Genomic DNA, 22515 nt, shown 5'->3' on the forward strand with positions numbered 1-22515 from the left:
ACGCGCGTTCGCGCCCATCCGTCCGACCGACCGCCTCTGTAACGACCGACCGCCTCTGTAACGAAACCCGTTTTCGAATGCCAATGCGACATTCTCCGACGCGATCGCGCCGACGCGACGCGCCGACGCGACGCGCCGACGCACGCGCGCGACGCGCGCGAACGAACGCCGACGCGTCTCGGCGAATCGATCGCGTTCGCGATCGCGCGCGAATCCACCTAAAGTCGACGCGCCATGTCGCTGCGCAAAATCGAAGCCTCGATCCCGAACAGTCATCGGCAGCTCGTCCTCGACGCGCTGACGCACGAGGGAGGGATCGGACACGAAACGCACGTCGGGGAGTACATCGTGTGCAAAGAGTGCGAAAATTGCGTCGTCGTCATGGTGGTGTGCGTGGCGGCGCGCGCGGGCGAATTGATGAACGTGCTGACGAATTGCGGCGTCGGCGTGGTGTTCGGCACGGTGACGTCGATTCAGGTGGCGAGTCATCGACCGAATCCGGCGGCGTTGGTGCAAGAGTTTCGCGATTTGAAGACGAAGGTCGAGGCGCAGGCGGAGGGGGCGCTGGCGAAGGATCGACAGTTCGCGAGACGGTGGAAGCGGCGGCGGGACCGGTTGGAGAAACGGAAAATTGAGTACATCTCGGCGGATACGGGGAAGAGTGTTGAGGAGCTTTTCAACGAAATCGTCGATCAATCGTGCGATGGACGAGGGTTTTATGTGTCGGTCATGTGCGCGAGCGTGATCGCGGGCGTTGGTTTGTTGACGAATTCCGCCGTCGTCGTCTTGAGCGCCATGCTCATCTCGCCGCTCATGGGGCCGATTTTGAGTTCTGCGTTTGGGCTCGCGATCGGGGATCCGGTGCTGTTTTGGGGCTCGATTGCCGCTGAGTGTCGCGCGGCGGTCGTGACTTTCCTCATGGGCGCGGTTGTGGGCGTCGTCTACGGACCTTTCGCCGTGGCGTACGGCGAAAATCCAATCCCGACGACGGAGATGGCTGGTCGCGGACAGACGAACGGTCTCGTCGGAGGCTGCTTAATCGCTGTCGCCTCGGGCGTCGTCGTCGCGAACGCCATCTCGAGTAGTGGTGTCAACTCACTCGTCGGTGTCGCCATCAGTGCATCACTTTTGCCGCCAATCGTCAACTCTGGCGTCATGATCGTCTTCGCGTTGGGCATCGCCAAGGGATGCGACAACGCCGCCGACCTCATGTGCACCTTCTCCAAGAAAGAGTTCTTGACCAAGGCGGGAGTCTCCTTCGCACTCTACGCCATAAACGTCGCCGTCATCATCGTCGTCGCCGGTGGCATCTTTTACAACCAAAAGATTGGTAAATTCCGAGGCTTCCTCGTCGCCACCGAGACGCACGAGCTCCTCGACACCGCGAACGCCCACGTGCGCAAAAAGTTACAAGTCGCCACCGGCATCAAGGGCGCCGTCACCGACTGCACCTTTGACAAACTCATCGACGAGGCCAGTAAAACGCAAGCCGTTCGCAAAGTCGACGTCGAGAACGCGCCCGAGGACTCGCGTCTCAAGCACATCTTGTCCGAGCACGTCCACCAGTCGCACTACAGCGTCCTCCGCCCCTTCGACGAGCCCAAGGGCGTGAAGCGCGCCGCGTTCGCGCTTCACGAGCAAAACGCCAAGATTTTCGACTGGGTCAAGGACGTGCACGATCTCCTCAAGCGTTAGTCACCGTCGGCGTCCGTCGGCGCATGTATTTAACTCCATCCAACGTCTCGTCGCGCCGCCGCCGTCGCCGCCGCCGCCGTCGGTCGACACACCCGCGTGTCGCTTCGTTTTCCAGGGGGGCCCATGCGCGGATTATCCATTCGCGATGACTCATCCGCACACGCACGCGCGACGCGCGACGCGGACCGCACTCGCGACGCTCGGCGCACCGAAGTCCGATGATGACGCACGCGATGCCGACGCGCGCGGCGATGCCGACGCGCGCGGCGACGACGCGACGCGAAAGATGCGATGACGGCGTCGCGATGACGACGACGACGACGACGCGCCGACGCGCGGTGACGCGACGCGCGGCGACGCGAACGACGACGCGGACGCGAACGGTGATGCGCGCGGTGATACCGCGACCGGGCGCGAGCGTGGCGGAGGGACTGGAGATACCGTCGTACGAACACGTGCGAGAGGCGTACGAAAAGGTGAGCGGAGGGGTGGTGCGCTCGCGGTGCACGCACTCGAAGACGCTGAGCGCGCTGACGGGGATGGAGATTTACTTGAAACACGAGTGGGAACAAGCGACGGGGTCGTTTAAGGAGCGAGGGGCGCGGAACGCGCTGATGGCGCTCGACGCGGAGCAAAGAAAGCGAGGCGTCATCGCGGCGAGCGCGGGCAACCACGCGCTGGCGCTCGCGTATCACGGAAGAGAACTCGGGATTCCGGTGACGGTGATCATGCCGTCGATCGCGCCGCTGACGAAGATTACGAAGTGCCAAAAGTTGGACGCGCGCGTGATTTTGGAAGGGGACACGATCGCGGACGCGGCGGCGTATGCGAAAGAGAACTACGTCGTGAAGGGCGAAATGCTCAAGTACATCAACGGTTTCGACGACTTTGAAATCATCTCCGGCGCCGGTTCGGTCGGTATCGAGATGCTCGAAGACGTTCGCGACGCGGACGCCGTGGTGATTCCCGTCGGCGGTGGTGGCTTGATTGCCGGTATCGCGCTCGCCGTGAAGCACCTCAAGCCGGGGTGCCAAGTCATCGGCGTCGAGCCCGAGCGCTGCGCCTCCATGACGCTCGCGCTCGAAGCGGGTGAACCCGTCAAGGCGCCGACGACGGCGACGCTCGCTGATGGTCTCGCCGTTCCTACCGTGGGTCCGCGCTCGTTCCAAACCGTTAAAAACTTGATTGACGATATCGTACTCGTCAGCGAGTCAGACATCGCCGTCGCCATGTTGAGACTTCTCGAAAACGAAAAGCTCGTGCAAGAGGGCGCTGGGATTTCCGGTTTGGCCGCACTCTTGACCGATAAGCTCCCCGGTCTCAAGGGCAAGAAAGTAGTGGTCGCCATGTGCGGTGGTAACATCGATACGAGCACGCTCGGTAAAGTGCTCGAGCGCGGCTTGGTCTCGGACGGGCGACTCGTGCGCTTCGCGTGCGTCGTTCCCGACAGACCGGGTGGTATCGCTGGCGTGTGCAACAAGATAGCCGACGTGGGTGCTTCGATCAAGCACATCGTTCACGAGCGCGCTTGGTTAGACCAAGACTCTCACTGCGTCCTCGTCGATGTCGAATGCGAAGTGACCGACAGTAGCATGGGCGAGGAGCTCTACGACGCCATCAGCTCGGCGTACGTCCTGCGTACCGCTAACTTTGGACCGGCGAACCGCCCGAAGGTCCCCGCGCGAACGCCCGCACGTCGAGACGACGTCGACGCAAATGATCTGAAGAATCCTGTGACGTCGTGCGATTTGTTCGACGAAGACTGCACGTCCATTTACCCCGAAGACGAGTAACTCCGGTTACGCCGTCGCAGCATCGCATGCATCGCGCTGTATCTGTACATAATGCAATATCATGACAACCTCTAATGAATCACTATTCCCTAATCCGCTATAGCTTAACTACGTATACATCTTTTGTGTGCGCTCCGATCAATTCCGCAACCGTTTCGCGCGCTTCAGCGGTGAGAGCGCTACTCAGCGCTGCTTTTTTGCCGCCGGGGAGGATGTACTCGATGAAGACGCTGATGAACGTTTTTGCCCCCTCTAGCAACTCACTCGAGCTCGCGTCGGACGTGTACATCGCGCATACCGTCGACACGCCGTTACGTCTCATGAAGTCGCGCTGAGAATTCTGATCATCAGCGACGACGACGAGCAATAACTCGAGAATTTCCACTTTGTTCTTCTGATCCTCTGTCTCGTCGAGTAAACGCGCCAACAGCGATTCCATTTTCTCCCCGACAAACTTCTCGCGCATCTTCGAGATGAATAGACAAAGCCCTCGCAAAACGCGTAAGCATAAACACGACTCGCCCGCGTCACGTTGGGTCGTCGCGTTCACGAATAACGCGTCCATAACGTCCCATTTGCCATGTTCGAGGAGCTCTTGGAGAACGTCACGCAGCTGTTCGCTTCTTTCGTGATGAAGCATATCCTCCAAGTGACCCAGCCAATCTTTGTAAGCACTCAACCTCAAGTTCGCGGATTTTTCGTGCAAGTCGTGCCGCAAACGTTCGATCGCAAGCCGCCAATCTACGGACACATGCTCGTGCTCCAACACGCCCACGAGCGCTCGCCATTCTGGCTCCCATTCGGCAGTGTTGAAATGTCGCCAAAACGGCTCGCATTGACCGCCGATACGAACCTTCGAGCGTCCTGATGTTGATTCAGTGACCATGCTGCGATCACGCGAGTTATGCATCGGTCAGTCGACCCTCGAGGAGCGCTTCGCTTCGCTTTCCATCGTTAGCTTCGTTCCGTCGTCGGTTCAGCTGCACTTGCTTTGATCATTCACTTATCCAACGCATCCACCTCTTGCACGCGCGCACACGCCACCGATTATTTGCGCGCGTTTGACATCACTATGAGCGTCACAAGGGACACCGACGGATTTCTACACCGTCGACGCGTATCTGACGGACGCTCGAGTCGGTTGTTCGCGAGCGCGTTGTCGCGCGGCGCCTTTGCCCATCCCAGGGTCGCTTTCTTGGGATGGGTCTCACATGCCGCGCGCGTCAAACGCGCATCGTGAGGCGTGTGCGCGCTCGATATCGCGCGCGGTGGTCGACACGCCGCGAGGGCGGTGGATTCAGACCTTTTACCAACAATTGCTCATCACGACCGAGACGGACGATTGACGCGACGATCGACGCGATCGCGGCGACGCGTCGCACGGACCTGCGAGAGTTCACGCGCACGTCGGCGGTGACGCGCGAGAGGCGTTCGTCGGACGTCTCGCGGTGATGCTGAGCGGCGAGTCGACGACTGGTGTTCGACGGGCCAAACGAAGATTGGGTAAACTAAATCGTCTAAATGTTGTTATTACGGTGCTTACGGCGCGCGACGCATCGGTGCGCTAACGGTAGTCTCTGCGATCGCGCTTGTCCCTGCGATCGCGCGGGGACGGCGAGCGCGAGTCGCGGCCGCGTTTGCGTTCTCGCGAGCCGTCGCGGTCGCGGTATCTGTCGCGATCGTATCTATCGTCGCCGAAACGACCACGACTTCGGCCGTCGTATCTGTCGTCGTGTCTGTCGCGACTGGGCGAACGATCGCGTCTTCTATCCTCGGGCGGCGGTGGAGGCGCCGGCGCGCGCTCGCCGAGTTCGCCCTCTTCCTCAGAGGAGGGCGAGCGCGGCGGCGGCGGCGCGGCGCGACCGCCGCGCGGCGGCGAGCGCGGCGGCGAGCGCGGCATCTCTCTACGCTCGCGTTCGCGACGATCATCATACGTTCGATCGCGACCGCGCGCCTCGACGTTTTCACGTTTTGACCCCGCACGCGTGCGACCGACGCCGCCGCCGAGACGGCGAGGTAACCACCCTTTATTTGTGCGCCCACGCTCGACGTCCGCGATCACCCTTCGATCTTCGATGCGACGATCATCCATGCCCCTGTACGCCGCGCGCATGTCGCCCTCGCGCTCGAACTCGATGAAGGCGTAGCCGCGAGATTTCCCCTTCTCGTCGCGAACCAACTTGACGTCGGACACGGCGCCGTAGTACTCCGCCTCGCGCCTGAGCTTGTCTTCATCTACGTCGTACGCCAACCGTGCGATAAACAGCGTGCGATACGGATCGCTCGTCGCGTTCGGGTTTTCGTTCGGACGATATCCGTCCAAACCCGCCTCGATCAACTCGCGAGATTTCCGTTCGGCGGCGGCGCGCTTGCGCGCCGCGCGTTCCTCCTTGGTCACCACGACGTACACCCCGCTCGGTTTTCGCCCATCATCGTCCTCGTCCACCTCAATCTCGCCCTCGTCCGCGTCCTCATTCCTCTTCTTCGACGCCTTCCGCTTCTGCGTCGCCGTCTTCGACGCCGTTTCAAACTCCTTCACGCACGCCGCCACCCCCTGCATCCGCTGCGTCTTTTTCGGTTTCGCCGGCGGCGCGCACCACTTCAGCGGCGCCCTCGGCGCGAACATCCGCAACAAATCCGGCGACAGTCCGCTCGGGTGCGTGATCGCCATCCCTCGAAACTGTCCCGGCGTCGGTCGTCCGCCCATCGGCGGCGGTCCCGTCCCCATCCCCGTCGCCGCGCCCATCCCGAACGGCGGTCCCATCCCGAACGGCGCGCCGCCGCCCATCGGCGGCGCGCCGAACGGCGCGCCGCCCGCGATCGGCGGTCCCATCCCGATCGCGCCCGGCCCGCCGCGCGGCGGCGCCCCTCCGCCGAACCGCGGCGGTGCGCCCATCGTCGTCCCGCCCGCGCCGATCGGCGCGTGCGTCACCGCGGCGCGCGCGAGCGGAACATTCGGCGTCACCACCGCGCGTCGCGCGTCGTCCGGCGGCGGCGGCGCGCGCCGCATCGCGCGCGCGCGTGTGCGGCGCCGACGCCGCGCGGAATCGTCGCGCGCGAGACGCAACCCTAAACCCTAAACCGCGCGATGCTCCGTGTTGTACCCAAGTCTTGTTTCTGCGACGCGTGTGCGCAAACAGTCAGCGGCGTCTTTCCGTCGCGCGTTTGAAAATTCGAACGCGCGCGTCGGACCGCGACGACGACGGACGACGACGCGCGCGAACGACGACGCGCGCGACGCGACGCGCGGAGGTGCGCGCCATTCACGCGCTCGCGAGACGGGCGCTCGGTCGACGGGCGATCGAAAGTCTCGCGCGCGCGACGACGACGCGCGCGAACGCGACTTTGAATTCGAACGCGACGCGACGCGGGACGACGACGACGGCGACGGCGGCGCGAGGAATGAAACGAGACCGCGCGAGCGCGATGAACGATGGAAAGTTTCAAGTCGTCGTCGCGGCGACGCGCGAGGGAGGGATCGGGAGGGAGAACGCGCTGCCGTGGCGACTCGCCGGGGACATGGGATACTTTAAAAAGATTACGAGCGAGACGCGGGACGGGGACGCGATGAACGCGGTGGTGATGGGGAGAAAGACGTGGGAATCGATTCCGGGGAAATTCAGACCGCTGCCGGGAAGGTTGAACATCGTGCTGAGTCGAAGCGGGGGATTGGCGGAGGCGAACGACGAGAATAATAACGGCGCGGAGACGCTGCCGGAGGGGGTGCTGGTGCGTAAGTCCATCGATGACGCGCTGAGCGCGATTTCGTCGAGCGAAAAGAGGATTGAGAAGACGTTTGTGATCGGTGGGGCGCAAATTTACGAAGAGGCGCTTCAAAGCGAAAAGTGCGAAGCCGTGCACCTCACCGAGGTGGAGGGCGAATTCGAATGCGACGCCTTCATCCCGAAGATCGACGCCACCAAGTTCAAGCTCTATGGACAGTCCAAGCCCATGATTGAGAAAGGCACGAGGTTTCAATTTTTGACGTACGTCACTGCCGACGCCGAGAGCGGAAAGTTCCGCCCGAAGGCCGACGAGGTTCTGCCCGCGGGTTGCTCGATCAAGCACGAAGAATACCAGTACTTGGAAATGATTCGCGAAATCATCGATCAAGGCGCGGTGAAGGGCGATCGCACCGGCACTGGGACGATTTCTACGTTTGGCAATCAAATGCGTTTCGATCTTCGCCGATCGTTTCCACTTCTCACGACCAAGCGCGTCTTCTGGCGCGGCGTCGCGGAAGAGTTGCTGTGGTTCGTCGCCGGCGAGACGAACGCGAACAAGTTGGCCGAGAAAAAGATCAACATCTGGGATGGTAACGGAAGTCGCGAGTACTTGGATTCTATTGGTTTGACTGAACGCGAAGTCGGTGATCTCGGTCCGGTGTACGGATTCCAGTGGAGACACTTCGGCGCCGAGTACACGAACATGCACGCCGACTACACTGGCAAGGGCGTGGACCAACTCGCTGAGGTCATTCACAAGATCAAGAACAACCCGAACGATCGTCGCATTTTACTCACGGCGTGGAATCCGGCGGCGTTGAAGGAGATGGCGTTGCCACCGTGCCACATGTTCTGCCAGTTTTACGTTGCCAACGGCGAGTTGAGCTGCCAAATGTACCAACGCTCGTGCGACATGGGTCTGGGCGTTCCTTTCAATATCGCTTCGTATTCCTTGCTCACGTGCATGATTGCGCAAGTTTGCGGTTTGAAACCTGGTGATTTTGTGCACTGCTGCGGAGACACGCACGTATACTCGAACCACGTGGAGCCGCTCGAAAAGCAGCTCGCGTGCGAGCCGCGACCGTTTCCGATTTTGAAAATCAACCCGGAAAAGAAGGATATCGACTCCTTCACCTTTGACGACTTCGAGATCGTCGGTTACGATCCCCACCCTAAAATTGAGATGAAAATGGCCGTCTAACGGCGCCCCGCGTACGTTGTGTCAGTATCAATATCCATTTACGTAACGACGCTTCGCCGCGCCTCGCTTCACTTCGCGCCCACACGCGCGCTCGCGCACCATGCTCTTCGACGTTTTCGCGCGCGTCCGATGCCGTCTGGACATTCTGAACGACATCCTCCTGCAGCGTTATCACTGCAAGCACCTCCCGAGCCGCGCCGAGGACGTCATCGTCGACGACCTGCGCGGCAAGACGTGCGTTGTGACCGGACCGACGAGCGGAATCGGCGTCACCACCGCGCGTGCGCTCGTCAAACGCGGCGCGCGCGTCGTTTTGGCGTGTCGCACTCCCTCAAAGGCCGAGGCATTGGTCGAGCGTTGGACGAAGGAGGCGGCGGCGGTCGGGACGGCGCCGCCGGACTGCGCGGTGATGGCGTTGGATTTGGACTCGCTCGCGAGCGTCGAAGCGTTCGCGAAGGCGTTTCAACAACGTGAGAAACGGTTGGACGTGTTGATCAATAATGCCGGGATTTTCGATATGTCTGGAGCGTACGTCAGGACGAGCGATGGGCGGGAGCAGCATTTACAGGCGAATTTCCTGGCACCGGCGTTGCTGACGATGACGCTGTTGAACGCTCTGCGAAAGACTGGGGCGGAGACTGGGGATGCGAGGGTGGTTTTCGTGAGTAGTAAGCTGCACGAATTGTGCACGGGGTTAAATTTGAGTGATATGGACTTTAAACGCTCGTCGTACAGCTCGCAAGCGGCGTATGCGTCCAGCAAGCTCGCGGAGGTGCTATTCGTAAAGGCGCTCGACGCGCGTCTGCGCGCAAAGGCGCCGGGCACGCGCGCGCTGGTGTTGCACCCTGGAAACATCGTCACTGGCGTCGTTCGCACGCTTCCGATGTGGTTACAGTCTTTGTATAAGATATTATTCGAGCGAATTTTGCTCACTGCTGACCAAGGCGCGCGATGTTCGCTGTACTGTGCGACAAGAACCGAGGCGGTGGCGAGCGCCACCATCGGGCCGTATTTTACATCCGAGTGCGAGGAGCGTACGCCGAGCAAGTATGCGCTCGTCGAAGGCGAGGCAGAGAAGCTGTGGCGATACACACTGAAGGAATTAGGCTTAGAAGATGATATCATCTAGACTTAGACTATTATAAGCGATACTATGAGTGCGAAAAGCTGTCGTCGCGCGAACGACTTTTGCTTTTCTCATCGCGATCCTCTCGCTCCTCCCACTGGGACAACATGCTTTGCCATCCGCTCCTCGTCGAGCTTTGCGGCGAAAATGGTTCGGAGTCGCGAAGTGACGTGCTTGCTCGCACGCCGTCTCCATCGCTCGGGAAGCTGAAGAGATTACTAGAATGTAGACCTGTAGTCGATCGAGCGTCACCGCTCCACATGTCGCCGTTTCCGCGGCTGGATGCGGGTGCTGCCCACATGTCGTAATTGCGAACGCTGCTCGGTCGCGAATGCGGAGGCGTCGTATATTCGCGCACAGATCCAGGTGGCGTGCCTTGCTCTGATCTACGTGCGTACGAATCGTCACCGATCGCTTCTGAAAACATCGTGTTGTACATATCAAAGTGCGCCTGAGGCGAACCCCTTTCGCCGGCGTGCGATGTCGCCTTGTCCGACGAAGCGACTGATAGTGTTTTTTTACGAAAAACAGAGCGTGGTGCTAACCGAACGGGGCCAAGCGGCTTGGTCACAACGTTCTGCGTCTTTTCAGCTTCGACTCTTTGCTGCGATTTTTTATCACGGGCTCGTCTCTGCTTTTGATCGGTCTCAGAGCGGGACCCCTTCGCCTTGTCTCTGCCTGTCTCTGCCTTCTCTTTCTTGCGAGGCGTCGTTTCATTCTCCTTCTTTCCTTTACGTCGGTTTGGCTCTTGCACTAGTATGCGATCGACCGGCGGTTTGTGCTTCTCAACTGCCGTCAATTCGTGGTTGATCAAGGCAGAATCATCACTTTGCTGCGTCGCAGCGACAGACACGGGCTCTTCGAGCTCAGGTTCATCGACGATTTGTTCCCGCTCTGCTTCTGAACTTGAACTTTCTCCATGAATCATCTCACCAATTCGATCCACGGTTGCTTTCTCCGCATCTTCATCATCCACGGAGCACGGCTCTTGCGCGGATCGTCGGAACATTTCATCTTGGACAGCGTCGCGCGGTGAGCCCGCGGGCGAATCAATTTCTCGTCGCGACGCTGTCCCATAGACCACCACGATGCACGCTAACGCCAACACAACACGAACATAAATCGATGTACTCATCGGAGTCTCCGTCTCAACTACTGATGTACCAGAGTACCCGATGAGCTCGATACATTCCAGGAGCGTGTCGTCATTTTTTATGCACACGGCCGCCTTGTACGTCGTTTGACGCGAACGAGGATCGAACACGGTGGACAGCACGTCTATCTGTTGCTCAGGTCTCAAGCATACGCCACCGCGATCGATCTTGTAGTTTGGAACAAAACCTGGATCGACCGATGTTTGTCGGAGCCCATTTTCATAAACGCTCGCGTACGCTCGCGCGGCTCTGATATTTGTTTGGAAAAGCGATTGCTCGAGCGTCTGCGTCTGCCGACCATTCCATCGGCGAGATGGAGCCGAGTTCGTGAGGATTGGGAGAACACGCAAGCACAATACGCGCGTGGTCGACGGATTTTTCACGCTGATTACTGTCGGCACGTCCTTTGTCGCGATAACGACGTGCTCCGACGTACCCAAAACGTTGACGTCTTCGGACGTGACGTCTAAAAATCTGGGAAACGTGATTTTCGCACGCACTTCAACCGTATGATGGCCATTCTGTGCTTCCGAAGAAAATATCACTCGACCGGACGCAGTCAATGCTCCATCTTCTTCGAGTCGCTTCATGGAACGGTGAAGCTTTTCTAACCGACGCACGTCTACTTTCGATATTGATTCCTCGAGATAGTCTTCTTCGATGGCTCCCTTGTATTTCTTGAAGCGATTGGACCACGATTTCAGCCGCGCAGTTTCTGCGAAATGCGACAACTCGTTCCTTTGACGCGTAGTGTCGAACGTTATCACACCAATCGAACTCGATTCGCCAGCGTGCACTGTGGAGTCCACAATACTTTCAAACTCTAAAAAGTCTGACTCCGTCTCGAGGTTTCCAGAAACGGCAACCGGAATGCCGTGCGTGCTATGCACCATGACCTCACGCCTGATCGGTATGAGATCCTTTTGAATAAGTTCAGTGACTGGAACTGTAACTTCTATTTCGCCGTCCTCACTAAAGACTTTACCATCCGTCGACACTAGACGTAATCGCGTCGCCGTTTTAACACCAAGGCTCGTGGTGAGCGCCAGCTCGGCACCTTCTTTCTCCAATTTTTCCAATTCCGTCGGCGCCGCGGTTAACTGTAAATCTAAAGTCGCTCCCGGCTCAAGCTTACCCTGAACTACTTGAGTACACGTCGATCCAGAACGTTCGATGCAATCATCGATTGCGAATACTTCGTCAACGTCAACGTCAACGTCGCGATAGCTTGCGTCGGCGTTCAATGAAAACATCGATCCGGTAACGCTGCGCGTCCCTTTGATGATCATCGTGTTCACTTCGACCACCACTGGGTTGTGGTTGGTAAATTTGACGCGCATTTTGCGTTTGAGGCCTACACCAACCACGCCAAAATCAACTGTGCTCGACACCGTGAGCTCACCGCTATAAACAATCACTGGAATCTTCGTCCCCGTTGACGTGTTGTTGTGCAACAGACTCAACGTCGTCGCCATTGCCGTCAGGAAGCTCTTCGGGCGATATTCTATTTCGACGGTGAATGACTGTCCTGCGCTAACGACTTCTTCGTTGATGTGTGTCAGTGGAACGATCTGTGCGCCAGTGCTGATGATATCCTCCACTGGAAGTTTCCATGAGCGTAACTTCACCGCTTGAGTAAAGGTGTTTTTTATTTGTATCTTGCGCTTGACGATGTGCGAGTCAGTCGGAACTGCATCGCCGAAAGGTCCGACAGGGGCTTGAAATATCAACTGGTCGGCATCATACGTCAGTGATCCGTGCACGACTTGGGCCGAATAAGGCACGCGTAATAGCGCGGACGAGATGTTCGTGTGCACGCGAATGACGCCGTGAAAGTTGCCCTCGACGCTTCCTGTGCGTGTAATACGCGCGACTCGCATTGTCGTGAGCGATGGTACGATGGTTCCTTTGCCAAACTTGATCGATAGCTCTCTATCCATGTCTTCGGTGAACACCGAACGAATCTCAATTGGGGTTTTGCGAGCGTTGAATATGTGCAAATACTTGGTGCTCTTGTCCCTCGCGCTTGCCAAATCTTTGAACTCGAAATGTTTCTCAACAACGTAAATCAAATCGCGCTGAGGTGTAACCGTGAACGGAATCCGCATGAGCGCGGATTCAGAGGTGATATTGAGCACCACTGTACCTTTGATACTCGTGCGCTTGTCATCCGTTCCAGCGAATTCATCTTTGCGAATTAATACGCGCAAGCGTAAAATCGGAGCGCGCTCGCCCGGAAGTAAATCCCACTTCCCTACCTGCGAAACTCTATCGGCTTCGTTGATCACCTTTTGTGAGCGCACGCTCTCTTCGCTAATCTCAAACAACGCAGGCTCGAGAGTGACTTCTGGCGTCGTCGTGAATGCGCTCAAGATCGCGACTGATGCCGCAGTCGGATTATACATGACCAAATCGTACTCGACCGGCACGTCAAAGGGTACGCTTTCCTGCAACGCCGTAAACTCATACGGGCTCCTATACACCGTCGACGTCAGGAGCTGAACCAGCGGTCCCGCACTGGTGTTAAACAATAATGTGTTGCGAAATTGGCCAACCTGCTGCGGATTAAACCGCGCGTCGTACGCGCGCTTCTTCCCAGGCTCGATCCTCTCCCCCGGCTCGAAATCGTTCAAGTACCACCACGAACTATCCGTGGACCATCCGTGCACGACGACATCTTCCGTTCCGAGATTCTCCAAGCGAACAGCCGTCTCAGTCTCGCGAAACAACGCCACGCCATCGCTCACGACGACGTTCGGCGTCGCCTTCGCGCACACCGCGTTGTCCGGCGTCGAGCAGCTCCCCGCCTTGGGCAGCCCGTTGGACATCTTGTACAGCGCCTTCAACGCGTCGCCGTCCGGCAGGCGTATCTTATGCATAAACTCGAACGTTCGGTCGGCCATGTCCGCGCCCGCGCCCGCGCACGACGGCGCGACGACGGCGAAGATCGCGAGGACGATTCCGACGAAATCTAATCGCGACGCCAAAATCGTTTGACGCCGTCGCGTCGCGCGCGCGCGCGGCGTCGCACGAGACCCATCGAGAATCAGTCTGTGTTGTTTCATTTGACCGCGCGCGCGACGCCCGCGCGCGCGACGCCGACGCGTGGCGCTGTGCGGTTTGCGACGCGGCGTGTCGGTGAATCTTTCTTTTTTACAGTGCTTCGAGCGCTAGCGCGCGCCGGTTCCGTCATTCATCGCGCGGCGTCGTTCTAGGGGCGTGCTATTTTTGAGACGTTTTTCTCGCGGACTCGTCGTGGTCTGGGTCGACGGGGAAGGCGCGGCGACGCGACGCGGTATTTCTCTGCGTTTGGACGTCGCCGCCGCTTTGGGCGTCGCCGGCGATTTGGACGTCGCCGGCGAGAACTCGGGGACGGCGGCAGAGCGCGAAGACCTACCGGTTTGAGCGTCCGAATCGCGCGGTGGTGTGGCTTGACCCAGTCGTTTCGCTCGTAACTCCGTGCGTTTGGCGTTGACGTCGCGGGCGAACGATTCCACTTCGCGTTCCTTCGCGTTGGCCGCCTCGACGATGGCGTCGAAGCGTTCCGTGGCGGCGACGAATTCGCGCGGTAACACCGGTTTCACCGCGCTCGGCAGGATCGACGTCCCCGATATGACGAGCGCCACGAGCGCGGCGCCCAAGATGTACGGCCCGAGCGCGATCGCCGTCGCGATCGCCAACGCCGCCGCCGCCTCCTCCGGATGCGTCGAGATTTCCTCCGCCGCGCGCTCCAAAAACTTGAGCGTCTCCACCGGATGCGCGATCGCCGCGATCGCCCCCACCGCGACGAGCGACGGAAACAACAAAAACTTCCACGCCGCGTCGACCACGAGCGGGACGAGCCAAACCAGCGCCAGTCCGCACGCCGCCGCGAGCGCCGGGTGCGTCGACGCGTACGCGAGCGCCCCCAGCGCGTCGGCGCTCGACACATCCCCCACGACGCGCCCGTCCATCGCCCGCGCGACCGCCGACGCGACGCGTTCGTCGAGCGCGTACTCTTCCATCCCACCGAGCGCGCGCGCGCGCGTCGGCGTCCCCGTACCGTCGTCGCCCCGTCGTCGCCGCGTCGTCGCGCGCGTCATCCGTCGTCGGCCCAGCGCCCGCGCGCCGTCGCGCGCCGACGTCCGCGCGCGCGCGCGCGCGGCGCGCGTTCGCGCGATCGCCATCGCGCGCCGTCGCCGCGGCGAGGCGTCGCGCGCGCCGCGCTGTCCGGTCGTCGCATCGCGACGCGCGGGCGAAATGGTGTGCGCGGCGTGCGAGCGAAAGCGACGCGCGCGCGGCGACGACGCGCTCGTGCACAGCCGACCGATGTCGCGGCGGGACCTCGCGCTCGAAGGCGCGCGCGCGCTCGACGCGCGAAGGCCGGTGAACGAGAACAAGGCGCTCGCGGCGATGCGACGGACGCCGTACGGCCGACCGGGCGAGCGACGCGCGACGTGCGCGGTGTGCCGGTGCGCGCTGCGGGACGGTGGGACGCACTGTAACGCGTGCGCGTACGCGAGAGGGGTGTGCTCGGGGTGCGGGGTGAAGATTATGGACGTGAGCGCGTACAACGGGCACGACGCGGCGGCGACGACGACGACGAACGCGAGGGACGCGGCGGCGAGCGTGAGGGATCGCGCGGACGTGAGCACGGAGGACGTCGAGCGGAAGGAGGCGGTGAAGACGAGGGCGAGAGTAGGGACGAAGGCGACGGCGATGGCGAAGGAGGAGGACGAGGACGAGGACGAGGGCGAAGACGCGGCGGAGGCGGAGGCGGAGGCGGAGACGCGCGCGCCGCCCGCGACGTCGACGGCGTTGGCCGGACCGACGAGCGCGGCGGACGCGGCGCGAGAGATGGGACAGGCGGCGAACGGGGGTGAGGTGAGCGCGTGGCGGTTGGACACGAAGAGTGGGTACTATTACGACGTCGCCGCGCAGGTGTATTACGATCCAAAGACGGGCGGGTACTTTGACTGTAAGACGCAGCAGTGGACGATGCCGGAGAAAAAGACCAGCAGCGAGATCCAGAAAGGAATTAAAACCGGGTCGTTCAAGGATGGCACGCGGAAACCCGACAGATTCGGGCTTTGAGTCTTCCGTCTCGTCTAATCAAAAACGTTTGTATTATAATACTGTCCTCGCGGGAGCAACTTTTACGCGCAGTTCGTCATGAGCCATTCGACGCACTCCTGAACATCGCCGCCGCACGTGTCGAGCGCATCGAGGCAATTCTTTCGTGCAAATCCCATGTTCATCAGCATCTCCACCGGACCATCGCTCTCGACGACGGCGATGGTTTCGTACGCCGCGTCGTCGTCGCTGTCGTCGGTTTTGGATTTCTTGTTCCCTCGCTTCACCGGCGTCTTCGTCGCGCGTTTCGCGGCCGGGGCCGGGGTCTTTTTCGCCTTATTCTCTGCGGTGGTGGCGGCGGTCGTGGCTGCTTCGTTCAGTTGCACGCGCAAATTCTCGACGCGACTGCGAAGCGCCTTGAGCATGGCAATCTTCTGCGACTTGTTCAACCCTTCCGGCGACAACGTCGTCGCGTCCGCCTTCACGATCGTCTTCGCCTCGGCCGGCACGATATCATTCTTCCCCATGTATCTCTGCGCCCCGAGCGCGGCCGCGCGCGGCGGCGCGGGGAGTTCAATCGCCTCCACCTCTTCCTCCGACAGCCCGTATTTTTTCAAATTTTCCTCTCGCAGCTCCTTGAGCGCCTCCTTCGCTCGAATCCCCCCTTGATTCGTGATCAACCCATTCTTCCGCGTCACGTCCGTCAGCGCGTCGTTATCCATTCTGATCCGATCGACGTCCAATTTCATCCCCGAATACGCCGCCAGCGACTGTATCCCGAGCAACCGTTGCGTCTGTCCGTTCAGCTGTTGAATCTGCTTCCCCGGCAGCACGCCGCTGTCGACGATCTGCACCCACTTCCCGATCCCAAACTTCTTCAGGCACTGTCGCAGCGCGTACGCCTCATCCTTCGTCCATCCCGGGCTCGGCGTGAAGTTCCACAGCGACCGCGCGTCGCCAATCTTCGGTCCGGCGCCCTCCGCCATCGCGTCGTCGCCCGTCGCGCGTCCCCGTTCGAGCCTTCGCGCGCGGTCGCGCCGTTCCCTCGTCTGTCGCGCGCTATCCCGCGCGGCGTCGAGTCGCGCCTCACGCGCGCGTCGTCGCGCACTCGCGAGCGCGCGTCGTCGCGCGCGTCGTCGTGTGCGAAGGATCGTTTTCAAATCCCACCGAAACGCCCGCAGACGGCAGATGGCGACGCGCGCGGGCGCCGCGGACGCGCGCGTCGCGGTCCCGCGCGCGCGTCGGTCGACGCGCGCGTCTCGCGCGCGCGCGAAGGCGCGTCGCGGCGACGAAACGCGCCGCGCGTCGACGCTGTTCGGGGACGAAACGCGCGGAAGCGTCGACGCCGACCAAGCCTGGGTCGCCGGCATGGTGCGATTTTGGCTCGACGAGGAGTGGGAGCGCGGCGCGACGATCAATCGCGACATCGGCGTCGCCGCGGGCGCGAGCTACGCGAGGTGCGTGGCGCAGATGGCGCGCGAGGGCGAGGACGAGGTGCTGCAGCGACTCGTCATGGCGCTCGCCGCGGATCTCGCGGATTTCGACTTCGCCGACAGCTTCGTGAGCGCGTTCGAGGTGGCGAACAAAGTGATCGAGATGTTGATGCTGCGCGCGGGCGTTGACGTGTGCTGCGTGGGCGAGGATGACATCACGCGGGCGGCGCGGTACGAGGCGACGTTGGAGTCGAGGCGCGACGACTAGACTGTGATTTATAAACGCGCGCGTCGATTGATTGATTGATTTGATTGATGATTTATTTCGGCGCGTTCGCGTGATTCGTCGTCGATCGTCTCGCGCGGCGCAACGACGACTAGACTGTGATTTGTAAACGCGCGCGTTGATTTGATTGATTTATTTCGGCGCGTTCGCGTGATTCGTCGTCGATCGTCTCGCGCGGGACAACGTCGCGCGGCGACTCGACGCGAGCCAGCGATGCAGCGCTTGATCGATCTCTCGCTCGGTGGGTTCGTGCGCGCGATCGCGCTCGCGATCGCCGTCTACGCCGCCGTCGACATTCGTCTGTACGCGGTTCGAGATTACGGAAGGATCATCCACGAGTTCGACCCGTGGTTTAATTATCGCGCCACGGTGTACTTGGCGGACAACGGATGGAGTAAATTCAAGACGTGGTTCGATTACATGTCGTGGTACCCGCTGGGACGGCCCGTGGGGACGACGATTTATCCCGGGATGCAGATCACGGCGGTGTTTCTCTGGCGCGTCTTCAACGCGATCGGGTTAAAGATGTCGTTGAATGACGTCTGTGTGTTCTTCCCGGCGTACTTCGCGGCGGTGGCGACGTTCTTAGTCGCGCTGTTGACGAAGGAGTGCAGTGGAAGCGGCACGGGAGCGGTGGTGGCGGCGTTGGTGATGGCGATCGTGCCGGCGCACACGATGCGATCCGTAGCGGGCGGTTACGATAACGAATCTTTGGCCGTCACGGCGATGTGCCTGACGTTTTACACGTGGTGCCGCGCTTTGAGAACCCCGAAATCTTGGTGGGTCGGTGGATTGGCTGGTTTGGCGTACACATACATGGTCGCCGCTTGGGGCGGGTACACGTTCGTGCTCAACATGGTTGGTTTGCACGCCGCCGTGCTCGTGCTGTACAAGCGTTACAGCTCTTCGCTGTATAAGGCGTACTCGTTATTCTTTGTGGTAGGTACGATCGGGGCGCTTCAGTTTCCCGTCGTCGGTACGCTTCCTTTCACGTCCGCGGAACAACTCGGACCCATGGGAGTGTTCCTCGGTTTCCAAGTGTTGGAGTTTGTCGAGCGCACGATGAAGCCGGGTATGGAGTCGCGCGAAAAGTGGCAGCGACGCATTCGGATGTACACATTGGCTTTCGCCGCCGCCATCGGCGCGATAACAGTGCTCAGCGCCACTGGTGTCTACAACATTAACGGCTTGTCCGTGCGCGTGAAGAGCTTATTCATCAAGCACACGAAGACCGGTAATCCGCTCGTTGATAGCGTTGCCGAGCATCAGCCGGGTAACGCCGACTCGTATTACCGATTCTTACACTTCAATTATTTCATCGCCCCGATCGGGTTCTGTTTCTCTGTCGTGCACTTTATGTTTGACGGTTCCGCGGGCGCCTTGTTCTTGCCGTTATACGGCTTGGTGGCGTACTACTTCGCTAACCGCATGGTCCGTCTCATCATCTTCCTCGGCCCCGTTGCGGCGTGCTTGGTTGGTGTGTGCATCGGATACGCCATTGAAGACGCGCTTAGCATCATGCGGAACGACGACATCGAGCAAGCTGAGACGCCGTCAGAAACCGAGACGCCAAAGTCGGCGAAGAAGAAGTCGAAACAAGCCGCGTACAAGAAGCCCGAACCCTTGAGCGTTACGGTCAAGAGAGACATGACAAAGTGGTGGATGTCGTCCACGGTTCGCCAAATTCGCTTGATCGTCACTGTCCTTGCTTTGGTGTTCACGTCGACCAAGATTCCAGTCTTCTACAAGTACTCGCACCAAATGGCGGAGGGCATGTCTCAGCCGAGCATCATGTTCAAAGGTCAGCTCAATGATGGCAGAACTGTGATGGTCAAGGATTACGTCGAGGCTTACGACTGGTTGCGAACGCAAACCCCCGAAGACGCTCGCGTCATGGCGTGGTGGGACTACGGCTACCAAATCACTGGAATTGGTAACCGAACGTCCATCGCAGACGGTAACACGTGGAATCATGAGCACATCGCTAACCTCGCTCGCATGTTGACCTCGGACGAAGCTAAAGCGCATAAGGTCATTCGACACTTGGCCGATTACGTGCTTGTTTGGGCGGGCGGTGGAGGAGACGACATGGCCAAGAGCCCTCACCTTTTCCGCATCGGCGCTTCCATCGGGAGCGGCCGCGCCACGGCGGTGGAGATGGAGAAGATTACGAGTACTTTTGGCGTCGATCGATCTGGTCGTCCGACGCCCAAAATGGCGTCGTCTTTGCTCTTCAAGCTCGTTTCCCCTCAAGGCTCCGTCAGTCCGGAGCACTTCCGAGAAGTGTACACGTCCAAGTATCGCAAGGTTCGCATTTACGAAGTCGTCAACGTAGACGAAGGTTCCAAGGCTTGGGTCGCTGATCCCGCCAACCGCATGTGCGATAACGCCGACGGAACTGGATTCTGCCCGGGTGCTTACCCGCCGGCGTTGAAAAAGTTCCCGAGCATCATCAAGCCGGCGTACAAAGTTCCCGCCTGGATCAAAGCCAAGCGCGCAGCCGCCAAGTCCGCCAAATCCGCGGCAAAGGACGAGCTTTAATCAATTGACACACACTTCGCAGTATTGGTGACGCGTAGTCAGATTTAGATGAATCCGCGCCCACGCGGCGCGGTGCATTGTAGACATCAACAATTAGGCATCGCTCAACGCGGCGACCGAAAAAGCGCATCTGAGATTCCTCCAAACGACACATCAACACTCTCGCGCGCGCTTCGCACGCCGCACGCATCGCGTTCTCGTCGGATTATTCGCGAGCGCGCGTTCCGTGGTTCAGTGCGCGCGCGCGACGCGTACGGCGCGCGCGACGCGTACGGCGCGCGAAGCCGCGACCAATCCAAAAATGCAGCAACCGCACGAGTACGACGACTGGTTCGCGCACGCGGACGCCGATGGCGACGGCCGCGTCTCCGGCGCCGAGGCCGTGCACTTCTTCATGCGCGCTGGGCTCCCGAAGACCGATCTCGCCAAGCTCTGGGACGCGGCGGACCACGAACGGGAGGGATCGTTGGATCGACGGGCGTTTTCGTTGGCGTGCGCGCTGATAGGAGCGTTGCAGCAGTACGGAACGATCACGAGAGACGTGTTCGATCGCGCGCTTGCGGGAGATACGCGAGGATTTCCAAAGCCGAAGATGCAAGGGTTGGAGTTACCGGCGGCGCCGACGGCGACGACGAGTCAACCGCCGGTTGCCGCGGCGACTGGCGGGACGTTTGGGAACGTTGCGCCGTCGCCCACGATGGAATTTACGTCGCCGCCGAAGGACGATTTATTCGCTATATCGAGTGGGGTCGATGATTTCGCGCCGGTGGCGCCGGCGCCGATGGAGCGAGCGCCGGCGCCCGTCGCGCCGACGAGTCTCGCGTTTGACGCGCCTCCGCGCGCGACGTCGGTAGAGCACACGGTGCAGGCGTATCAAGCGCCTGCAGTTGCCGTACCCGTGGCGCCGGAGGCGAACGTTGATTGGCCGGTGATCGGTCCGAATGATTGGCAGCGATATCAACAGATTTTCCTTTCGAACACGAACGGGAACCCGGAGGGACGGTTGAGCGGGCAGCAAGTGGCGCCAATTTTACTCGGTATGAACGCGCCTAAGCAAGTATTGAAAGACGTGTGGGAACTTAGTGACTCCGACAAAGATGGGTCTTTGGTTTGGACAGAATTCGTCGTGGCGGCTTACCTCACGGAACAGGCGAGGAACGGCTTGATGCCTCCCAAATCGCTTCCGCCCGGGCAATTTCCACCATTTAGCATGACGGCGGGTGAGCAACCCGCGCCAGTAGCTCCCGTCGTTCCAGAAGCCGCGCCAACATCAGTGCTACAGGTGAACGCGGTCATGACGGACGGGTTAATGACACCTAGCATCGCGCGAGAGCAGTTACAAAACATCACCGCACCCGCGCAAGCGGCACCGCAAGTGAATGAGGCTTACACATACAGAGGGCCAATGGCAAACATCGACGCCATCCCTGAACAAGATCGTGATTTGGCGGGAAAGGTCAAGGAAAACGCGGAGAAGAGCGATCGGCAATTGTGGGAACAAGAAATGAACGAGCGACAGAACGTTCTGAGCGCGCACGCGGCTCAAGAAGTGTTGGCAAATCTCGCATTGTTTGTTCGTAAATGCGAAGCCGGAATGACAGAAGCGTCCTACAGGGCACAAGTTGCCGAATCGCAAGTCATCGAACTTAGGCAGAAATGTGAGGTGATGGAAGGACGTGTGACGCAGCTCGTCGAACAACTGGCCGGACCCATTGAGCGCATCGAGGCGAGCAAGAAGGAACACGAGGAATTGAGTGCGCGATACCAGCAACTCGAAGAGCGTCACGCCGAGTTGTCGCAGAACGCGTCGCAGCAAAATCATTCGCAGATGATGCAAGATAACGTGAGTCTGCGTGCGAAAGTCGAGGCGAAATCCACGCAAATAGTGATGGAGGAGACGCGCGCGAGTCAAGCCGCGACAACGTCGTTGAGCGCTCAGATGCGAGAAACGCAGCTCACAGCGACGCAACCGCCTGCGACAGCGGCGTTGATGGATTTCGGCGGCGTTTCGGCGGCGTCCACAAATATATCACCGGCCTCAGCCAATGCGAAGAGCACTTTCGAAGAGTGGGACAATTGGGGCACGACGGCGCGCGAAGAGGCGTCGACTCAAACGCGAGCGTCGTCGATGCCCGCGCAGCGGCACCGAAAAGTCCCATCCGAAATCCCCGCCGTCACCGCCGCGCTCATCGAAGGCGACGGCGGCTTTTTCGATAGCATCGACTCCGACCCGTTCGGCCAATCGAACGAGTCGACGTCGCCCGCTCCCGCCATTCCTCCGTCGTCCTTCGGCGACGACCCCTTCGGCGCGCCGCCGCCGACGCCGCCCGGCGACTACGACGACCCTTTCGGCGCGCCACCATCCCCCGGCCCGACGCCGCCGCAGAGCGCGCGCGCATCTTTCATAGACATCGATCCATTCGCGATGTGAGTGCTCGCCCTAGCTCGGCGCGAGCGACGCGCTTGTAAAACCCTCGGCGCCTCGCCTCGCCTCGCCGCCGCGCAATCT

At 60.3% G+C, this 22515-nt stretch overlaps 13 protein-coding genes across 13 annotated transcripts; 8 read left to right on the top strand and 5 right to left on the bottom strand.

Moving 5' to 3' along the window:
* The first annotated feature begins 107 nt into the window (after positions 1–107).
* Positions 108–1705, top strand: OSTLU_31739 (predicted protein). The gene has a single exon (XM_001417739.1). It carries the CDS (start codon positions 235–237, stop codon positions 1693–1695), a length of 1461 nt encoding a protein of 486 aa, XP_001417776.1. The 5' UTR covers positions 108–234; the 3' UTR covers positions 1696–1705.
* A 157-nt stretch (positions 1706–1862) lies between these two features.
* OSTLU_31740 (predicted protein) lies at positions 1863–3525 on the top strand. The gene has a single exon (XM_001417740.1). The coding sequence runs from the start codon at positions 2082–2084 to the stop codon at positions 3486–3488; it is 1407 nt and encodes a 468-aa protein (XP_001417777.1). The 5' UTR covers positions 1863–2081; the 3' UTR covers positions 3489–3525.
* A 60-nt stretch (positions 3526–3585) lies between these two features.
* Positions 3586–4374, bottom strand: OSTLU_92756 (predicted protein; the record flags this gene model as incomplete). The annotated part of the gene is made up of 1 exon (XM_001417981.1): positions 3586–4374. One exon carries the CDS (start codon positions 4372–4374, stop codon positions 3586–3588), a length of 789 nt encoding a protein of 262 aa, XP_001418018.1.
* Positions 4375–5409: 1035 nt separating this feature from the next.
* On the bottom strand, positions 5410–6135 carry OSTLU_7191 (predicted protein; the record flags this gene model as incomplete). The annotated part of the gene is made up of 2 exons (XM_001417982.1): positions 5410–5902; positions 5978–6135. Coding segments are annotated over 2 exons (651 nt in total), but the record flags the coding sequence as incomplete, so codon positions are not given.
* Positions 6136–6914: 779 nt separating this feature from the next.
* Positions 6915–8445, top strand: OSTLU_49676 (predicted protein; the record flags this gene model as incomplete). The annotated part of the gene is made up of 1 exon (XM_001417741.1): positions 6915–8445. The coding sequence occupies one exon, from the start codon at positions 6915–6917 to the stop codon at positions 8412–8414; it is 1500 nt and encodes a 499-aa protein (XP_001417778.1). The 3' UTR covers positions 8415–8445.
* A 69-nt stretch (positions 8446–8514) lies between these two features.
* On the top strand, positions 8515–9543 carry OSTLU_38463 (predicted protein; the record flags this gene model as incomplete). Its single annotated transcript, XM_001417742.1, has 1 exon — positions 8515–9543. One exon carries the CDS (start codon positions 8515–8517, stop codon positions 9541–9543), a length of 1029 nt encoding a protein of 342 aa, XP_001417779.1.
* A 22-nt stretch (positions 9544–9565) lies between these two features.
* Positions 9566–13597, bottom strand: OSTLU_31745 (predicted protein; the record flags this gene model as incomplete). The annotated part of the gene is made up of 1 exon (XM_001417983.1): positions 9566–13597. One exon carries the CDS (start codon positions 13595–13597, stop codon positions 9566–9568), a length of 4032 nt encoding a protein of 1343 aa, XP_001418020.1.
* A 267-nt stretch (positions 13598–13864) lies between these two features.
* On the bottom strand, positions 13865–14647 carry OSTLU_31746 (predicted protein; the record flags this gene model as incomplete). Its single annotated transcript, XM_001417984.1, has 1 exon — positions 13865–14647. One exon carries the CDS (start codon positions 14645–14647, stop codon positions 13865–13867), a length of 783 nt encoding a protein of 260 aa, XP_001418021.1.
* A 286-nt stretch (positions 14648–14933) lies between these two features.
* Positions 14934–15767, top strand: OSTLU_15464 (predicted protein; the record flags this gene model as incomplete). Its single annotated transcript, XM_001417743.1, has 1 exon — positions 14934–15767. One exon carries the CDS (start codon positions 14934–14936, stop codon positions 15765–15767), a length of 834 nt encoding a protein of 277 aa, XP_001417780.1.
* A 62-nt stretch (positions 15768–15829) lies between these two features.
* Positions 15830–16732, bottom strand: OSTLU_31748 (predicted protein; the record flags this gene model as incomplete). Its single annotated transcript, XM_001417985.1, has 1 exon — positions 15830–16732. The coding sequence occupies one exon, from the start codon at positions 16730–16732 to the stop codon at positions 15830–15832; it is 903 nt and encodes a 300-aa protein (XP_001418022.1).
* A 382-nt stretch (positions 16733–17114) lies between these two features.
* Positions 17115–17447, top strand: OSTLU_31749 (predicted protein; the record flags this gene model as incomplete). Its single annotated transcript, XM_001417744.1, has 1 exon — positions 17115–17447. One exon carries the CDS (start codon positions 17115–17117, stop codon positions 17445–17447), a length of 333 nt encoding a protein of 110 aa, XP_001417781.1.
* A 231-nt stretch (positions 17448–17678) lies between these two features.
* On the top strand, positions 17679–20006 carry OSTLU_49512 (predicted protein; the record flags this gene model as incomplete). Its single annotated transcript, XM_001417745.1, has 2 exons — positions 17679–19139; positions 19236–20006. 2 exons carry the CDS (start codon positions 17679–17681, stop codon positions 20004–20006), a joined length of 2232 nt encoding a protein of 743 aa, XP_001417782.1.
* A 301-nt stretch (positions 20007–20307) lies between these two features.
* On the top strand, positions 20308–22464 carry OSTLU_31751 (predicted protein; the record flags this gene model as incomplete). Its single annotated transcript, XM_001417746.1, has 1 exon — positions 20308–22464. One exon carries the CDS (start codon positions 20308–20310, stop codon positions 22435–22437), a length of 2130 nt encoding a protein of 709 aa, XP_001417783.1. The 3' UTR covers positions 22438–22464.
* Between the last annotated feature and the right edge of the window lie 51 nt (positions 22465–22515).

The sequence above is a fragment of the Ostreococcus lucimarinus genome, chromosome 5 (assembly GCF_000092065.1).
Source record: "Ostreococcus lucimarinus CCE9901 chromosome 5, complete sequence".
NCBI classification, from domain to species: Eukaryota; Viridiplantae; Chlorophyta; class Mamiellophyceae; order Mamiellales; family Bathycoccaceae; genus Ostreococcus; species Ostreococcus sp. 'lucimarinus'.